The sequence below is a fragment of the Globicephala melas genome, chromosome 5, assembly GCF_963455315.2.
Source record: "Globicephala melas chromosome 5, mGloMel1.2, whole genome shotgun sequence".
In the NCBI taxonomy this organism is placed as follows: Eukaryota; Metazoa; Chordata; class Mammalia; order Artiodactyla; family Delphinidae; genus Globicephala; species Globicephala melas.
This window is the reverse complement of record NC_083318.1, coordinates 132,524,295-132,544,468: the sequence shown is the minus strand read 5'-3', so window position 1 is coordinate 132,544,468 and position 20,174 is coordinate 132,524,295. Positions and strand designations below refer to the sequence as shown.

The following is a 20,174-nucleotide window of genomic DNA, read 5'->3' as shown; positions in this document are numbered from 1 at the left end:
CGAGCGGGGGCTGCTCTTCATTGCAGAGCATGGGCTTCTCACTGCGGTGGCTTCTCTTGTTGCAGAGCATGGGCTCTAGGAACGCGGGCTTCAGTAGTTATAGCACACAGGCTTACTAGTTGCGGCATGCGGGCCCTAGAGCGTGCGGGCTTCAGTAGTTGTGGTGCACGGCCTTGGTTGCTCCGTGGCATGTGGGATCTTCCTGGACCAGGGATCGAACCTGTGTCCCCTGCATTGGCAGGTGGATTCTTAACCATGTGCCACCAGGGAAGTCCTTTTTCTAAAACATATTGATTTATTTGGTTGTGCCGGGCGGGCTCCTTTGTTGTGACATGCGAACTCTTAGTTGCGGCATGCACATAGGATCTAGTTCCCTGACCAGGGATCGAACCCAGGCCCCCTGCATTGGCAGCGCAGTCTTAACCACTGCACCACCAGGGAAGTCCCGATGATTATCAATTTATATCCAACCTTGTTTCATCTTCATCCCCACCCCAAGATATCTGTTTCATCCATGAGTATTTTAGGTTGAATCTCTAAAAGATGAGCATTCTTTTTAAAATAATAATAATATCATCATACCTAAAAACTTAACAACAATTTCTTAATACCAGAAAATATCTAGTCAGGACTCAACATTTCTCCAGTTGTTTCATAATTTCTCTAGATATGTCTATGTTCTGAAGTCTCTTAAATCGACAGTTTCCCTTTCCTCCTTTTGTATTTTTTCTGCTAATAAGATAGAAGCCAGGTAATATGTCTGATGAAGTATCCCACTTTCTGGATTTGGCTGAACGCATCCCAATGGTTTCATTTTACATAGTCTTCTGTTCCCTGTATTTTCTATAATCTGCTAGATATAGAGGCTTCATCAGAGTCAAGTTCTATTGCTTGGGAAGAACACTTCACAGGTGATGGAGGAATGCAATGGCTGGGTCTTTTTTGGAGTGAAAATCCACTTATTTTTAAAAGATGGCTTAAACTGAAGACTTCTTGGGGTTGAGTGACTCACATATTCATAGAACAAACTTTCAATCTTTTGATTCTCAGTTCTCTACTCCTTTTATTATATCTTATACTATTAACTTTAATATTAAAGTTAATACTATTAACTTTGATAGTATATCTTATACTATTAACTATTAATCACTTAACTGATTGATTATAGTATACCAACTGCTCTGCTAGGTATTGCATGAGATATGGCCGCACCATTCTCAAAATTACCCAAGTCCTAAATCCAGAAATCATCCTCGGCTTCTCCACTTCTCTTACTTCTACTAAGTCCTGTTAATTTTATCTATTTAACATTGCTTTCCTTTGTTCCATCCTTTCCATCCCCACTGCTACCGCTTTAGTTTAGACCTTTATCATTGTTTTCCTGGACCACTAAAATAGCTTCTTGAAACTCCTCTCCTCCATAACAATCTTGCCTTCCTCAACGCAGCTCTGCCTTATCAACAAAAGATTTTTCCAACTTGCAAATCGAAATATATTGTTTTTCTGCTTTAACCCTTTGGAATTCTCTCATTTCCATGATGGAGTCCCTACTCCTTAGTGCAGCCTAAGGCCACTCCCTCATCTGGTCTTTGCCTATCTGACCATCCTCATCTGTCCCTACTTCCACTCACTATATTCCAATCTACTGAATCACTGAAGTTTTCTGAATGTGCCAGCAGGGATATATAGTGATTAAAAGTAGACTCTAGAATTAGACAGACTTGACTTTGAGCCCTAGATTCCCCATTTACTAGCCATGCAACCCAGGGCATACTTACCATCACTGTATGGTACACTGTGTTAGTATCAGTAGCACAATCCTCAAAAACTTAGTGTAAAACCTTTATACTCAGCAATATGTTTCAGGAAATGTATCTTACACGTTTTGACATTTAATTATACCAATTTTAATTTATGAGTCTCTGAAGCATATTTCAGGAAAAAAAATAAAATAATTGATACTAAAGTATTACTTGTTTATCAGGTTCTTTCCTTTATTATTTAGTATCTTTTTTTTTACTAAATTAATAATGTAGGATTGTATCTGATTATAGTAAGTTTTCCTTCCTTTCAACATAATGAAAATTTGTATAATTATGAAATGTTTAAATGGTTAAATCTTTTGCTATTTATTTTAATTCAAATCCAGTATATTATTATATATATTCAGAACTCAAAACTATTCATCTTCATCTAAACCTTCAATTAAATTCCACAATGCAAACCTCTTGGCACTAGAACCACAGTTCATGTTTATTCAGCTGAGCTTGTGTCTTGAAAAAGTGTGGAAGTTCGGGGGTTTTCTGGTGAGAATCCACATTCTGACATCACCTTGACCATGACAGTGATTGGCTGTGGGAAGGCAAAGAAGAGTTTATAGCCTGAAAGAGCAAGTGAATGAGTGAGTGAGAGAGCAGAGGAAATACTCAATCTGTGTCACTCACTCCTGGGAGCCTGCCTTCTCACTCCAGGACTGCAAAAGGGTAGGGTTTAATATGACGACTTGATTATCTTAAAATCAAACACGCCACATTTCACATCTCCGGGCTTGGTTTTGAACTTTTTATTTAAATATGGATATTAACACATTGTATAGAACTGCTATGGAATTTAACACTTGTTTATCATTAAACTAGTACCTCATGTTTTAGATTCTTTCCAAAAGGCTGAGTTTATTAACCTAAGCATGTAAATAAGTTCTTATTATGACGTACATAAACTAGAAAATTATGCTTCCTACTTTCTACCTCTGTGCCTCACAGATAACTGTTTGTTTACTCATTCTGATGCATTCAAGGTAATCTGACTGAGATACTGTTTTGCACTTACAAATCTGCCTCGATGTATGTTGATTTCTCCATCAATTATGCTTAACCTGTACTTCAATTATAAACAGTATTTTTCAGTATGTTATATATTTGGTTTCAAAGTGTTAATATCTTATAGCTCTAAAAGCAGAATGGAAAAATGCATAGTACTAGGGAAATAAGAGATGTTGTTAGTTTATACTCTTCCCAATAAAAACTTGCAGTTAGATTCTCAAAACAATCCTTTAAAATGTTTTTAATTGTTGTCTGGGTTAGTAGTGGGCACTATAGAGGTCTTTGCTCTTGATGAATCACAAAGTAAATAAAATGAGACTTATGTAGGCAGCCAATTGCTACCTACATGAATCACTTGTTTCCTTTTATATTATTCCTGTTGTGTTTTCATCTAGTTGTTTTTATGGTTTGCAATGAGAAAATTTGATACTCTGAACTCTTTCTACGGTTCTACATATTTTAGTTTTTAGCTCTTTAAGATACTGTAATTACTCCAACTCTTTTCATAAAGCGGCAGAGCAATAATCTTCCTGTTTGTTGATGGGCTCCATCATGGGTGGCCAAGGTCAAAGTATTGTTCAGAGCACCTCAGTAGCAATGAGAGCTTCTTAGACAGATGGGTCTCCTTTAGGGGAAACCACTTTATCCCCGCGTGGCCATCAAGAACTTTTGCTAAAGTAGACAGGATGGTGAGCCAGTTTTCAGGCATCAAACTCAAAGCCCCACTCTGCCACAAAGAGAGGTGACAGAGGACCCCAGACAGCTTCTCCAGGACTCTAGCCTTACTCTGTGTAATGTTTATTTTAGCGTCAGATACTCAATAAGGATGCAATAAATCGTGGCTAGTGACGATAAAATGCAGAATCTACCTTCAGTGTATAGTATATGACGTGCGTTTCATACATTTTAAATATTACTTTTCCCAGTGTGTTTATGGGGAAATTCCCATTACCATTGCATATTGCTTCTAAAACGTTGCCCAAACTGTCGCTCTGGAGGAGAAAGCACTCTCAGTTAAATGTGTTTGTCAGTGCAAGTGCTGGGTGTTAGTGGCTTTCAGCTAAGTTTGTTCAACTTCTATTAAAATAGGATTTTATCAAATAGAATAAAATTAAGATTCGATTTCACAATTGCTTTCCTTTTACCTATGAGGAATCTATGTGGAACTGAGATCTTGGCCTGGCTGCAAACCCCAGGACTGTTCACAATGTATTCCTATTCTGACAGTTACATCTTCAATTCTTCCATAAAATTGAAGTCTCCATCACGACTATCACCCTGACCTTGGAGAGCCCCACATCCATTCCATGACAACCTGCCACATCAGTGATGGAAAGCTTAAATGGAGCTGGAGAACAATGTAACTTGAGGAAATGTCCCCCTGATATCCCACGATGAACTCTGATAACTCTTCTCATAGAATCATCCTTAAACATGGAATTTGGGTGCTACATGTTATGAGAATAATACTTCACATGTCATGGATTTTTTCACACACATAAAAAATATCAAGTATTCTAAGATATCCACGGGAAAATGCCTCCTAGTCTACATTTTACAAACTTTTTATTATTATTATTATTTTTTTTTTTGTGGTACGCGGGCCTCTCACTGTTGTGGCCTCTCCCGCCGCGGAGCACAGGCTCCGGACGTGCAGGCTCAACGGCCATGGCTCACGGGCCCAGCCGCTCCGCGGCATGTGGGATCCTCCCGGACCGGGGCACGAACCCGTGTCCCCTGCATCGGCAGGCGGACTCTCAACCACTGCGTCACCAGGGAAGCCCACAAACAAACTTTTACTTCAAAAGGTATAGAGAAGCTGGAAACAGCCTGTAGGATAATTGGCATAAAAGCAACCATCTGAATGTATTCAGTTTTTGCTTAGTTTTTAATTATAAACAAAACAAACAGGTCATCTAACTGCACTAGCTAATGTTTCTACGTCAAGGGCATCAGGAGGCTTCCACGCCCCAACATGAAGCACACTGAACATGCAAGCCTGTGGCAGTGAAATGGTCTTCCACTGACAAATCAGAGCAGACAGGTTAAAACCAAATACGGAACTCATGATTATTCAAATAGATGGATAAAGTCAGTCTTCTACCACTTACACAGAAGGAACAATTTGAGAACAAAAGCAGAAATTTGGTCCTACTTAGTCAAAACTCTAATTGGACAAAAATGAAAACAATTAAATACATCGCTTAGTATAAGCAAAAAAGGGTACCTTCTTAGTTTTACTCATTAACTTTACCACTTCATTCATTCCAGAAGCAAAATGAAGACAGCTTTAGTTTTGCTCAGCATTTTGGGAATGGCCTGTGCTCTCTCAGTAAGTTCTTTATTCAAAACCTATGGTTATTTCCATTTCTGTCTTTTTGTATTGAGAGAATATGTAATAATTAAATGCTCTTTTAAACAGATGAAAAATTTGCATCGAAGGGGCAAATTAGAAGATTCTGAAGAAAATGGGGTAATTCACCTTAGCATATACTTCCTTGGCTTGACTACACTCCCTCTAGACCTACTGCACATGAAACATGAATGTACCATTTATTGTGTTCATGCAGGTCTATAAGTACAGGCCCCGATATTACCTTTACAAGCACGCCTACTTTTATCCTCCTCTAAAACGATTTCCGGTTCAGGTAAGTGTACAACTTAATTTTCCTTCTCACCCATTACAATTGAAAGGGAATCAAATTTAACTGTAAAACACCTAAATTCAACTCTCCCTGAAATTCAGCCAGAAAGACCACTGACTACAAGCAGTTTGTTTTTAATATAATAAAATAAAATTTATTCCTAAGGTTTTCTTGTAAAGCAGAGCCACACACATAGAGAGTAAACTCACTTGGGCCCAGTCTAGAGTGACATAATGAAAGCACACACTGCAGAACATTGGGTTCAGGTGTTTTGTCTAATTCACTGACGAAAGTGGACAATTTTATCAGTTGTTGACATTTAAGTCAGTGATAAGGCCACTAATTGCCGTATTATACAGTCATATAACTGTTTTATATCCAATAATTCAGACGCTTTTAATTTAGGAGAAAAAATTGACTTCATAAACAACAAAAAGCATTAAAAAAATTCCTGATAACCACTGGTTTGCTGAAGAGTTTCTTAACCCTTGACCTGTGTAGTTCACTAGAACAATACAGCATACTGGAGCATAACTTTAATGGAAAGTGTAGCTCAAGAATGCAGAGGAAAGAGAGAAATTCATGAAACAAACTAAACACCTCGTGAGAAAAACAAAACATCCTTAAAACCTGTAAACAAACAAACAGAAAATAACTAAACACTAAAAATAAGAATTTCTGTTTTTACTGAGTTACCTGTGAAGAGGGTTCTGAAAACTAGAGGGTGTGGTGCTGATTTTAAATAGACAACAAACCAGAATTGTGCTATTTTTATCACTATACAGTCTGGGCTCAGGGCACCAATTATGCACCATCTGACCCCCGTCTCCTGAGACACTAAAAGCAGTAAGGCCGCTGAAAACGATGCCTTAGCACGGTGGCTTGGCACAGTATCCTGCCATATGTTGGGTTAACCCACTTCCAACTCATACAATGGGAGGAAATGATCATCTTAAAGTATTTCTAGCACCATAATAATTATGGGGAATGTGTATGGCCACAGAAATATGAGCACCAATGATACAAGAGTTGTGGGTTTTCAGAATTGCCTTCCATTCTTTGGTTTGCCCATAAATAAACATTGCTCATTTGAAACTTTGTTGTCTTTCTTAAACTTAAATGGAAATGATAATACATTTACGTTTCAGACTACCTCTTCAACTTTTCTAAAATATCATATACTTGGAGGTATTCCCACCTAAACAGTTTTATAGATATCTACGTGTGGCCCAATTCAAATGTCTGTAGTGAAAAGATAATAGGAGAGGTAATATTTTTCCTTACTGATAGACCCAAAGTTCACAGATTTTTAAGCAGATCTTTAATATACAAAATTTCTACAGATTATATGCAGATAGATTTATCTCAACCAATGTAGAATTTGTAAATAAGACAGTTGTTTCAAAATATAATCCAATAAAATATATCTCCTGATCCAACAGTCTGATCTAGTATTGATGATCTATCATCCCACTTTACAAAGTTTGACTTCCAAGATTTTTCTCCTTACATGTCTACTTATATGTTTCCATAGCTCCTTATTATTTATTTCCGTAAGTCTGTTAAGTATTTAGTGCCCAGATTATCACCCCCAAATGCATTAAGCTGCACTGGCTTTGAAGTTCGTGTTTTATTCAAACTGATCTGTGTTTATATATAATCTTTTCTAAAATACCAACTTGCATGAAATAGCTTATGTTGATTGCAAGGCTGTCAGTCCATTGTAGCTTATCTGCTTGGCTACAGAAATGTAAGTATCAATAAGCTTAACACCCTAAGCATTTTTAACTGAGGAAATTGTTTTTTTATGATTAAAATGATATTTGGTTCGTGTGTGAACTCTTAGACAGCAGGGACTTTATCTTCAATTTCTTTTATCAGACTCATCTCAGTTATCACAGTACTTGACATGGGGAACTGCCCATACTTCCAACTTCCTCTCTTGCTACGACCTTCATTGTCAGTACAATGCCTGGAATATATATTTTGGAAGTGAATAAATGCAGTAGGGATAGAAGTTGGAAGGAGTATATGAAAGAGTTCCAGAAGAATCAATAGGACTTATTGACAAGTTGGTAATAAGGTGTAAATGAAAGAAAGGAAAATAAGAAATGCTAAGTCTTCAAGGCATTTCATGCAGTTTTAAAACTGTCCTCACTGCAGATACTAATTGAAGAGTGAAATGGTTGGAGTAAGATGAAAGCTAGAGGTAAGGAAAGCTTGTAAAATGACTAAAACATTCCCATTGAGACAAAGTATGCTGTCCTCTCTATATAATTTAACTAACAAACAGAAATAGTTCCAATAGAATCTAATGCTTTATTCACCTCTGGGCTAGGGGAGGCACAGCCATTAAGGTCATAGCAGTGGAAGAGCAGGTCTAATTATTCTCTTTTCCACCCAAGATTATTCTTGGCTCAAGGAGACAAGCATTCCTTTCCTTGGGTGGATGGCTTGGCCATCTGAAGAATGAGCCCAACAGGGAGAGCCCTGAGCGGGGTTGGGACATGAATATTCCCTCATGTTGATCTCTAACCCTAAGGTTCTTCCGCAGCTATGTTTTCTAAGACCGACGGTACTTAACTGAGTCACCAGAATCAAAGATAAATGTGCAGAGCAGAAAATGACAGAATCTTAAGTTAGGTATCTACTCGTATGCTTAGTGTCATTAAGGAGTGGTTGCAGAAGAAAGAAGGAAAGTTCAATTTGGATTAACATTGGGAGAAAGAGGAAAAATCTCCTCCACTGTCTTAAAGGCTCAGATAACAGATGTTTAGATATACCTTTCCTTTTAAAAAGTAGCAAAGCTCATTAACTTATAATTTTATTTTTATCTGCAGACTCCTTGGTTTAATTTATTCTCATTCAATATTGAGCTTTTTAGAGGAATGGTACTCATAAATTTCCTAAATGAGTAAATGAATTTTTCTCTTATATAACTTTACACACACACACACACACACACATACACTTCATTTTAGGCATTAGCTTTAATTAGATTAAAAGGTACTAAAAATTATATGCAAATTTAATTTCAAGTCAAATTCTAAGTTAAATTCACCAAGAGAGCTCATTATTTATGAAAATCATCCAGTAACACCTTATATTTTGTAAAAAGCCTAGTTATCATTTCATTCATATTTTATAAAGAAAATAAAACAATGAGATCGATGTTTTAGCTCAAGACTTGCCTTGAACTGGTTGGAGAATTCACAACCATGTGGGCTTAGATTCCTTCTTTGTAAAATAAAAAAACTGGACCAGATAGTTCTCATTCTCTCAGAGCTAAGCCATTCTGCCATTCATTGCTCTCGTTTTTACGTACAAAATATTTCAACACACTGTCAATGCTTTCGAGGTTAAAAATGGAATATTTCAATGCATATCTCGATCACTGTAAAATGCCCCTTTCTCTCTAACCTTGTTTTGCAGATGTCCAATCTCCTCATATCTTTCTCACAGTAGCATGAGAACTGTTCTAAGTAAATAAATATGTATGTACATATATATTCATATGTCTATGAATTCATGCATACATTTTTTTTTAGAGCAGTAGTGACTTATCTGAAGAAAATGAAAATGGTGAGAGCTCAGAAGAGGAGGAAGAAAAGGTAAGGAATTTCTGCAGGTTTTTTCATAGCGAACCAGGCAGCACAAAAAACAAATAGAAAACTAGTCTCCTGTAGTCTACACTCAGCAAACAGACATTGCCAGGTTACCAACTGCCCACAGCCTTCTATTTTGGACAAGGAGAATATTATTTAAATGAGGATTAAATAAAATGACCTGCTTAAAACACTATTACAGTTTGGGGATAAAGTTACGTGTAAGTTGTATATGAATACAAAAGTAACTCTATTTTAAGTGGAAGAAATGTAAGTTCGGAGAGGAGGCAAGAAAGTATTATTTACATTTAGGCGGATAGAGCACGATGGTAAAAGACAAATATACAATAATCCTAAACTTAGTGCAATACTTGTTTTAATGACTGAACTTTAAAAATTCAGTTTAATCAGTGGGTAGTATAAGAAAGCTAATCTCATCTCCTCTACAGTGTTATTGTGATTCATCTGCCTTTCTTGACTCACAAAGTAGGGCTGTTCTTTCTGACTGGAATTTTATATGTCTTTTTGTCTACTAATAAAATTCATGTTTTCATAGAAACGCAAATGCTCAAGATGTATAAATACCCTCCTACATAGTACTACAAATTAGTATAGTTCATGGCTAAAATTCATCTATATAACTTGGAAATTGTGCTAACATGTTTATAACTGACATTCTTGCCCATAGAAACATAGTAATTAGGTACATTTTCCTGGGTAGTCAATTATAGCTATCCACTGGTTTGGGAACCTTCTAAATTCAGGTATTCTTAGATGCTATTTATGAAGGGACAATGACAGTCTAAAATGGATCAAAATGTCTGCTCAAAATGGATAAGCGTCTGCTCTCTTGAAAACAAAATGGTGTGGGAACTTTAAAAGTGACGTATAATTAGTCTGATTTTTTTTTTAACCATAAAAGTAACTTTTTTAGTACCACAATTTATCCTAATAGCTTTTAAAGGGGTACCTTACAAGAATGGCAAGCCAGTACCAGGAAAAATGCCACCTACTAAATCCCACAAAATTTTGCCTGGAGTTCCACATAGCAATCTTACACAAGAACTAAGCTAGGGTAATCCATTTAACTACAGCTGCTTGCTGTACAGAGATTGTAACATTGCCTTACCAGCTGGATTTCCCAGTTAGACTGCATATCTTTTGACAGTGGTTCTTCATTTGTTACGATGGTGGTTGGGATGGAGAAACATTAAGGTTCCTTTAGAATTCTGATGAAATTTCACGTACTCGATATTTTACCAACAATCTCTGAACATTTCTGGTCCTCCCAGAACTTATCTGCAAACTCCCCATGACCCAGGAGACTAGAGGCCATAGGTAACAATCCTCGCTTTGGGGGTCAACAGTGCTGTACCCTCTTTTGCATCTCTTCACACTGCCCAGCCCAGTTTCTTATACATATATAGTGCCCAGTCAATATTTGGTGGTTTGGCTTTGAAACTTCAGAGGAATAAATGCTCCAAAGACCATTCATTCAAAGTGAGAGTGGAAAACTGGATGAAGAAACCTGGGAGTCTTCCATCCTGAAGAGAGTTTAGAACCTCTTTTGTCCCCGTCTCTTCCTGAAAATGTCACTGACAATTCAGATTAAATACAGAGTCTCCAGGAATTGTATTCCCATGAGAAGGTGCTTAGGCATATTTTCTATTTGGTGATCATACATTTTTTCCCCTCTTCTAAATTATTCAGTCTCACATTTATAAAACTTTTATTGAAATATAATGTATGTTACACAATTATCGTAAGTTTAGAGATGACTGAAATTTCAGAAATTGAGCATTTAAGGGTAACCAGCACCCACAGAAAAAAGCAGCACATGTTTTGTGCTCCATTCCATCTGTTAATCAACCACCACCAAAGGCAACTGCTATGTTGACTCCTAACAGATAGATTGTTTCTGGCTCTTTTTGTGTTCCATATATATATATATATATATATATACACACACACACACACACACACACACACACACACATGTATGGAATCATGCAGCACATATTCTTTTGCATGTGACCTCCACAATCTCTTGAAAAGCACATTGAAATAAATTCAGTTTTCCAGTACTCATTTAAAGTAAATAAATTCTGTGTATGAATTCCTGACTTTCAATATTAGCTATGAATTACTTTGAGAGGTTACCTCGATCAACAAACAATTGCCTAACAACATGGAGAAAAGGCAAAATAGTAAAATGTTAAAGATGATAATAACGTTCATTGAGGAGTAGTAATTTTTAAAAAACATCTTCCTGCAATAACATACTATATCGCTAAGGATTTCTTGGAGTGTTTGATTTCTTCTTTGCACAGAAAACTTGTGTGTCAAATGCCTGACATCTTTTGAATACTGCCCACCTCTCAAAACTGGCTTATATATTGGCAGATGGATTTTGAATTTAATATGTCTCTTTTTCTTTAAATACTCCTGAAAGTAAATGAAATACATTCACTTCTTTTTGATAGTAAATACGACATGCAATCAACTTGTTTGAAGAGAGGGGCTTCTATAAGGAATTCTTTTCTGAAAAAATATCCTAGGTATAGTGTGGACAATTCACATAAATCCTCCTTGTCATCAAAAACGTCATGGTGCACAGAAAGGGCCCGGGTTTGTTTTGTTTTTTTTTTTTAATTAGAAAGATACAGTTTCGTCACTTACTATGAGACTTTAAACACGTTATTTAACTTTTCTGAGCTCACTTTCCTTTTCTAAAGGGTGTGAGTTACAACCCTACCTTAAAAGACTGCTCTAAGGAATTTAAAAATAGGTATAAAGTTCTCAGCTCATTTGTCAGCAAATACAATAACTAACGAACTGTCATGTCGTAGCAGCTATTAACAAGACTTCCAGAGCCTAAGCTATGTACTGTATGATACGATAGAGTCAGATATGCTGAAATTATTACACAAATATTTTTGAATTGATTAAACGGAATACATAAATATCTAAAACACACTATAGTGAGGTAAATAGCATGAGAAAACTTTGAATTGAGTTCTGAGAAGTGAGAGGTGCAAATGGCACAAGAGGAAGCAGAACTGTCAACACTGGGTGACAAGCTGGCTGAGGGATACGGAGGACGTTCTTTCCAATAACGGTTCACGACTACAACAAACCTTGAGTTATCTTCTAGCTTAAATAAATGTTCTTGCTCTGGACACTTACCCCAGGAGACTTCAAATGAAGAAGAAAACAATGAAGAGAATGAAGATTCTGAGGGAAATGAAGACGAAGAGTCAGAGGCTGAGAACACCACCCTTTCCATTACCACACTTGGTTACGGAGAGGAGACCGCACCTGGAACAGGGTATATAGGTCTAGCTGCCATCCAGCTTCCCACGCAGGTAACAATTCCTCCAAGATGTTCAATCTGCTCTCATTGCTTTACTGAAGTCTGAGGTTATCCTGACACTCTACACACAGTATTTTATATTATCTTCATTAACTCAATGAAAAAGTAAGAGCAGGTACAATGTCCCTGTTTACAAATAAGGAAAGGTTTTTCCCATGGAAGTTCTCTTTCCATGTTCTTATACTGACTTTCAATATTATCACAGAAGACTAAGGAGAAGCATCTTAGCAATGGATAAAAGGTCCTGAGAGATGCCATAGCATTTCTGGGAAGAGGATTCCAAGACAGAGAAAGTGAGTAGCAAAGCTATAGAAAGCATCTCCCACAGAGACTTATGTTATCAGGTACCTTTTTTCTCCCTCAAAACCCAATGACAAAGGTACTAATTCTGAATTTTTAAAAACCCACCAATTCTTTGGTAACTTAAATTGGCTTCAATTAAGAATTACATGTAGGACAAGGCTGTCAGTACAGCCTATGTTGGATGAAATAATGGCCTTAAGTTTTATGTTTTTCACACCTAAATTTGGATTCCTTCAAACTTTCCCTTATAGGCTGGGGATATAGGAAAGAAGGCTACAAAAGAGGAGGAAAGTGATGAAGAAGGAGGGGAAGAAAATGAAAATGAAGAAGAAGTGGATGATAATGAGCAGGGCGTAAATGGCACTAGCGCCAACAGCACAGAGATAGACAATGGCCACGGCAGCAGCGGTGGGGACAATGGAGAGGAAGAAGGTGAAGAAGGTGTCACCGAAGCCAATGCAGAAGGAACCACAGTGGCTGGAGGCCAGGACAATGGTGGCTCTAAGGCAACTACCTCTCCGAATGGTGGATTTGAACCTACAGCTCCACCCCAGGAGATCTACGGAACTACCCCACCACCGTCTGGGGAAACCACCACCCCTGGATATGAGGGGGAGTATGAACAAACAGGCACCAATGAGTACGACAATGGATACGAAATCTACGAAAATGAAAATGGAGAACCTCGTGGGGACAATTACCGAGCCTATGAGGATGAGTACAGCTACTATAAAGGGCGGAGCTACGACGGCTACGACGGTCAAGATTACTACTACCACCAGTGAAGGACCAGACTGGGATGAATTCATCCGTTCCGGCACTTTGTGTGGTTACCGTTTTCAAAGTTCAACTCAGGAAGGTGCAATATAACAAATGTGCATATTATAATGTGGGATGGTGCTGCCGCTCCAAAGTGGTTAGCCGACGCATGAGATCGTGTGTGACTGAATATGCTGGGGTTGTAGCTCTATCGATAGTGTTTTCAACGTGTTTGCGCTAGTGGCTAAAACATACCCTTTGTTCGAGCGGTGCTTCTTAGAAGAGATTCACTGACATCAGTGACACTGTATACAATAAACGTGTAGTTCTCTGATCACACTGCCCACCCATCACTGTCTATTAGGGTTAATTATCATCCTCATGTATTTTGATGTGACCTGTATGTATATTCTATCTATGGGTTTTATCACAAATAAAAATGCAATCCTTCAAATGTGTTATAATTAAGAAGAAAAATGAGAGATCCAGAATGAAGAAAAGTGAGACCTGGATGACGATTCAGCTAAAGTATGAAAGCTTACTTCCTCTATGGTTTAAAACTAAGAAGGACGACAGACATCTTTTTCATGGATAAATCAACATAACTAAGAGTTTGAAATGCTTGTGGGCGGGCTCAGCCACATATATCAGGGGAATAAACAGCTTTTATTAGAGTTGCCAGATTTGACAAATAAAAATGTAGGATGCCTAGTTAAATGTGAATTTCAGATAAACAATGAGTAACTTTTTAGTATAGGTATGCTCTATGCACTAGTTGGCATTTGTGAAATACGTGGGACATATTTATACTAAATAAATGATTCATTATCTGAAATTCAAGTTTAATTGACTGTCCTGTGTTACATCCGGCAGCCCTACTCCTATTGATTTGGTTCTAGGTGGCACAGCAGTGGGATGGGGTAGAAAACTCTTATACATACGCACAAACATCAACCCATCATCTCCTTACTCTTTATTTTGAAAAATGCCAAGCCTTCAGAGAAGTTGGAAGGCTAGTACATGAGCACCTAAATTCACCCATGGTTAACATTTTGCCATATTTATCTCTTTCTATTTCTGTGTGCCTCTCTTCATATATATACACTTCTTTGCCAAGAGTGATTGCAGACATCACGGCATCACAATGTTCACCCCTAAACACTTCAGCATTTAGTATTAGAACAAGGAATTCTCTGACATGGCTGCCATACCATTCTTATTCTCATTCTCAAGAAATTCAACCTAGATATGATAATATTTTCTAGTACCCAGTCCATATTCAAATTTTCCCAATTATTCCAATAATGTAATTTATTGCTAACTCATTTAACCCTCACAAAACTGTCAGCTAGGTTTTATTGTCATCGCCCATGTTATTGACAAAGGGGCTGAGGTACAAAGAGGTTGAGCATCTTGCACCAGGTCACAACGTCAAAGCAGCAGCCTAGCTTTAGGACCTGTTCTCTTGACCATTAGCGTATATTCATTAGGAATGCTATATTCATTAGTGCATATTCATCAGGAATGGATGTTGAGCCATGAGTGGGCAGGAAATCTCTAACGATAAGGCATTGCTGAAAAAACGAGACGTCCTCTATCACAATTTTCTTAGAACCAACTATGTTTTTTTATGACTTGAGCCCTAAAGAATATTTTCAAAGCAAGGATCCTCTGATATTTTTCAGGTATTTTGGTATACCTTTCTATATAGGTAGACTGGTATTGTGCAAAATGCACGAGCCCTGGAGTTAGGTGGGCTTGAATGATGGTGTTATCGAGAGTAAATGAATTTCCTTCCCTAGTCTTTGTTCCCTCACCTCCTACATGTGGAGTATACTCAGTGGGTTGCTGTTTAGAGTCCGACCCATTACGAGCTACTCAGATCATCACCTCTCTCCTCTCCAGTCCCTTCCTTTCTCCATCTAAACATTTAGGTGCATCTGATTGTAATAGAATTACCTGGTCATAAAAATTGTCTTTTGCGAACTCATAGATCATTTTTTTTCTTGTCCTAATGCCTCCTTGTAAGCAAAAGCTTTTCATGAGATGGAAGCCTTGGGAACAGTGTGATAAATACTATTTATTCAGCAATATAGGTAATCTTTACTCTTTATTTGTGACATTGTCACAAACTATCACAATATATCATAGAATCATCAAATCTTAGATTTGGCCAGCCACAGGGCACTTTGCTAAGACTCGGGTTGGACTGCAGTCAGTTCTTGCCCACATGGTCTATATGGAGACCATGCAAGGTTGTCAGAGAGCTGCTCTTCCATGTACCTCTTCCAGATACCAAGGTTTGGGAGACTTATGAGTGTCCTAGACCATTTAAAGAACATTGACCACATGGAGAGTTCAGATGGGCTTAGCATGAGAGAGGGCTACTTATGTGAGATGATTCATGGTGACATGTAGGCCCTCACCAAGCAATGGGATGCTGACTGGCCTCCCAGCTCAGCCCACACCCCAGGGGTGGATGGCCTTGGGGTATTAGCATGGCCACAGGGTAGCTGCTTCTGAGAGATGACTCTGCCCCTCTCCCTGTGGTCTCCCTAGGCCCTATCCCCTCACTTCAAGTCCCTCTTACCTCCTCCAACATGATGCCTCAATCAATATCCTCCCCAGCTGGCAACCAGGGTGAGCCACGTTTAATCCGCAGGGAGCGCTGAATATCCCCCTTCCCCATTTCAATTTATTATTGTTACATAAATTCTATACCCTGCCTCTTTCATGGCCGACCCTGCTGATTTCCTATCACCCTTTCCTCTCTTAACAAGAGTTTCATCTTGCAAAGCTAAAGCTTTAGTTTTCAAAATAATTGCTTCTGCTGAGAGTTTCAAGAGCCTATTCAGAACTGAAAAACAAAACATTGACTTTCTTTCCATTTGGATTCCTCTTATTAAAAAAAATCCCAATCCGGGACTTCCCTGGTGGTCCAGTGGTTAAGACTCTGTGCTCCCAATGCAGGGAACCCTGGTTCGATCCCTGGTCAGGGAACTAGAACCCGCATGCCACAACTAAGGGCCTACATGCCGTAACTAAAAGATCCCACACGCTGCAATGAAGATCCCACGTGCTGCAACTAAGACCCAGCACAGCCAAAAAACCCCCCAAATCCCAATCCATCTCTAGGCGAAGTGAATCCCTCTGAGTGACAAAGAGAAAAAGTAATGAAAGTGTGAGAAAAGCAGAAAAATATAAATACATTCTTTTGAAAAGGATAGTCTAATGTCAAGAAATATGAGTCTTACTTTTAAAAACGAATCAATATTAATTAAAAGGAAATCATGAAGCAATCACGTGGACCTTTTGTTTATCCAAGTGCAAATACTTGGAAATATTTTCTGCCCTCAGTGGGTTAGAAACTCATTAACTTGGTTTGTTGTTCTAAGAATAAAAGTTCCATGGAAGATGTATTCTGTTCTTTTTCAGGAGGCTTTCCCCCTGTATTTCATAACTCCCAGGGTCCAAGAAGATAAGACCTTCATCAGTGTGTACAGAATTTTGTCTTATCACTTTTTGTGTGTGTGTGTGGTACACGGGCCTCTCACTGTTGTGGCCTCTCCCGCTGCGGAGCACAGGCTCCGGACGCGCAGGCTCAGCGGCCATGGCTCATGGGCGCAGCCGCTCCGCGGCATGTGGGATCTTCCCGGACCTGGGCACGAACCCGTGTCCCCTGCATCGGCAGGCGGACTCGCAACCACTGCACCACCAGGGAAGCCCGTCTTATCACTTTTTAAAGCACAAATTCAACTTTCACTAGTTTAGTCATGGGTCAGAAACTTTCTCTGTAAAGGACCAGATAAGTAAATATTTTTGGCTTTGCAGGCCATATGGTTTCCGTCACAACTCTTCAAATCTGTCATTGTAGCAAAGGCCACCATAGACAAAACGTAAACAAATGGGCATGGCTGTGGTCCGATAAAACTTTATTTGCTAAAACAGCTGTTGAGCCAGCTTTGGCCTACAGGCCATAGTTTGCTGATTTCCATTTCGGATGACTATAAAGTCACAACCATAGAGAACTGATTAATTTAAAATTTTAGCTGTGGTTAATCACTTGGGATATAAACAAACTATCAGTGAACTCACTAAAAATGCAGTACATTTTCTCATATTTGATCCAGCAATCTGTGAGTTATCTCCTTTCTGCAGCTGCTTAATAACATGCTTCTGACACTTCCCGGACCTGAACACATCAAGAATGTTATTTATGTCTAATAAATAATATTTGAAGATAATACTTTCATTATCCTAATTATCTTTTGAAATTTTGTGACAGAGATTGTCAGGTACGTCTAACCCCTTAGCCAGCTGAGGGAAAGTTTGATTTTGATTCTAGCTATAGGACAGTGATGGGGAATCAACAGCACAACATAAACCATTACTTATGCTGTGTAGAATGAGTTATCATCAAGTCCAGTACTGCTATGGTTAATTCTACGTGTCAGCTTAACTGGGCCAAGGGGTGCCCAAATTAAACATTTTCATTTCTGGGTGTGTCTGTGAGCATTCTTCTGGATGAGATTAGCATTTGAAGAGGTGGACTCAGTAAAGTAGATTTTCCTCCCCTATGTGGGTGGGCATCACCCAATCAATGGAGGGCCTGAAAAGAACAAAAAGGCAGCTTCCTGCTTGGCTGCTTAAACTGGGACACCTGTCTCCTGCCTTGGACTGGGAATGACACCAGCTGCTCATCTGGCGCTCAGGCCTTGCGATTCAGATTGGATTTACACCACTGGCTTCCCTGGGTCTCCAGCTTTCAAATGGTGTATCATGGGACCTACCAGCTCCTGTAATCATGTGAGCCAATTCCTCATAATAAGTCTCTTCCTATGTGTATAACCTATGGGTTCTGTCTCTCTGGAGAGAAACAGACTAATATAAGTACACCAAACATTTTAAGAGTAATTTTCAGTGAATTCTCAATGCCTGCATTGCTATCGGGACTGACTCAGGCACACTGTATTCTCCAAAGACAGCTTCGACACTATCTCCCCTTCCACAAGTCTTCGGCAATGTGACGTTGCCACTTCTCCCCAAGGTGTGGAACATATACCTACTCCTTTGAATCTGACTGCTTTGACCAATATCATGACAATGACTCTAACAGTTCCAGGCTTCACTTACTTCTGTTTTCTGCCCTTGAGAGCCTAGAGGGTCTCAGGAGCAGGGAAGCCCCCTGAGAAAGAGCAGAATGTAATTTGCGTGGGAACCTCTACTATTAGACCAACAAATCCAGTTAATGAGCTTTTAACCCACTGAGTATTTTAACCCTGAGCTACCACATGAGAAGTCCAGTTGGTTCTGCTGGAGAGAGAGGTCATATGAAGAAGCAACAAAGCACCGTCTTGGATGTGCAGCCCAATCAGGTCTTCAGACAAGTCCTGCCCCCATCCCGTCTGAGTGTCCCAAATGAGAGATCTGAGGATAGCACAGCACAAGTCACCCCACAGACACTTGACAGAAAACAATCAACGGGTGTTTTAAACCACTAAGTTTAGAGGTAGTTTGTCATATGGCAATAGATAACTGAAACAAGAACAGACAAGCATAGAAAAAATTCTGAGAATTTGTGAGAATTAAGACAGTCATGAGAGGAGAGCTAAAATAAAATGATAACACAATACATATAAACACAAAGTTGAAAACCTGAGAAGACAAGATATGCCGAAATTAGGTAAGAAAATAGTATGTGTCCAATACGATGAATAACTAGCTGGTATATGTCATCATGTTCTGTCTCTTAAGAGGATACTTGGTCCTGCAAAACAAAATGGCAAGAACTATTTGGGAATGAGAGATAGTTCCCTCCTGAGGGCACACAACGGAGCCTTACAGCTTCTTCCAGCAATGTCGCCATGTCCTGAAGGAAAAGCCTGGTATCATTATAATTACATTTTAACTACACCCTCTGAATTACACTTTAAGGTGTAGTAAGACATCTTTCTAATATAAAAATAAAAGCAAATTATATTGACATGCCTTCCCTTTGCCAGTAATAGCTGAATGGGTAAACAAATAGCCCAGAGAAATGAACACAGCTAGCTTCATGCTACTCCGTGACCCTTTGTGGTTCCGTATCTGGCTGAAATTTTTATGTACTTCTGTTGAAATTCCCAAACACTAAGAGAAAAAAATAATAAAACTAAAAAAAACCCCCATAATTTGGAGGTAGATGAGAAAGTTGGTTGTAAGTGACGTTTTAAAAAGTGACCTTTTTTAAACTCAGATGAATATTGATCCTCATGAATGAACATATTTAAAACAGAAACATTTTCTTCTGCTAAAGACAGGGCAAGTCCCAGCACACCCATTTCACACTCTCTTCTGGAGATGAATGGGGAATAAATGATTCTATGAAATGCCTAAAGCCTTGACAAATCTGTAAGGGTCCATATGGTAAAGAGGAGAGGCTCAACAAGGGCCCTTCTTTTCCATTCACAACACTGTGGAGATCCCCCCACTGTTTCAGAAGGGAAAACTCAGTATTTGTTGCATATATAAATTAGAAAATAGAGCGTTATTTCAGTTAGTCAGAACCTATGGTAATATGCATAGTATATATTTATCTCTAACTGCCTATGATGATACAGAGAAATGTGTCACCTAATAATGTTAAGAATAAGTTGGGGACCAAGATCCCAGAAAATAAAAAGAGTTC

General features: G+C 38.6%; 1 protein-coding gene and 1 long non-coding RNA gene across 3 annotated transcripts in view; one reads left to right on the top strand and one right to left on the bottom strand.

The window, feature by feature from the left end:
- LOC132597372 (uncharacterized) overlaps positions 1-20,174 on the bottom strand; it is a 272,819-nt gene that overhangs the window by 125,258 nt on the left and 127,387 nt on the right. The gene's annotated exons all lie outside the window — the stretch shown is intronic.
- On the top strand, positions 5,101-13,533 carry IBSP (integrin binding sialoprotein). The gene is made up of 6 exons (XM_030865788.2): positions 5,101-5,154; positions 5,245-5,295; positions 5,393-5,470; positions 9,016-9,078; positions 12,264-12,437; positions 13,000-13,533. Exons 1-6 carry the CDS (start codon positions 5,101-5,103, stop codon positions 13,531-13,533), a joined length of 954 nt encoding a protein of 317 aa, XP_030721648.2.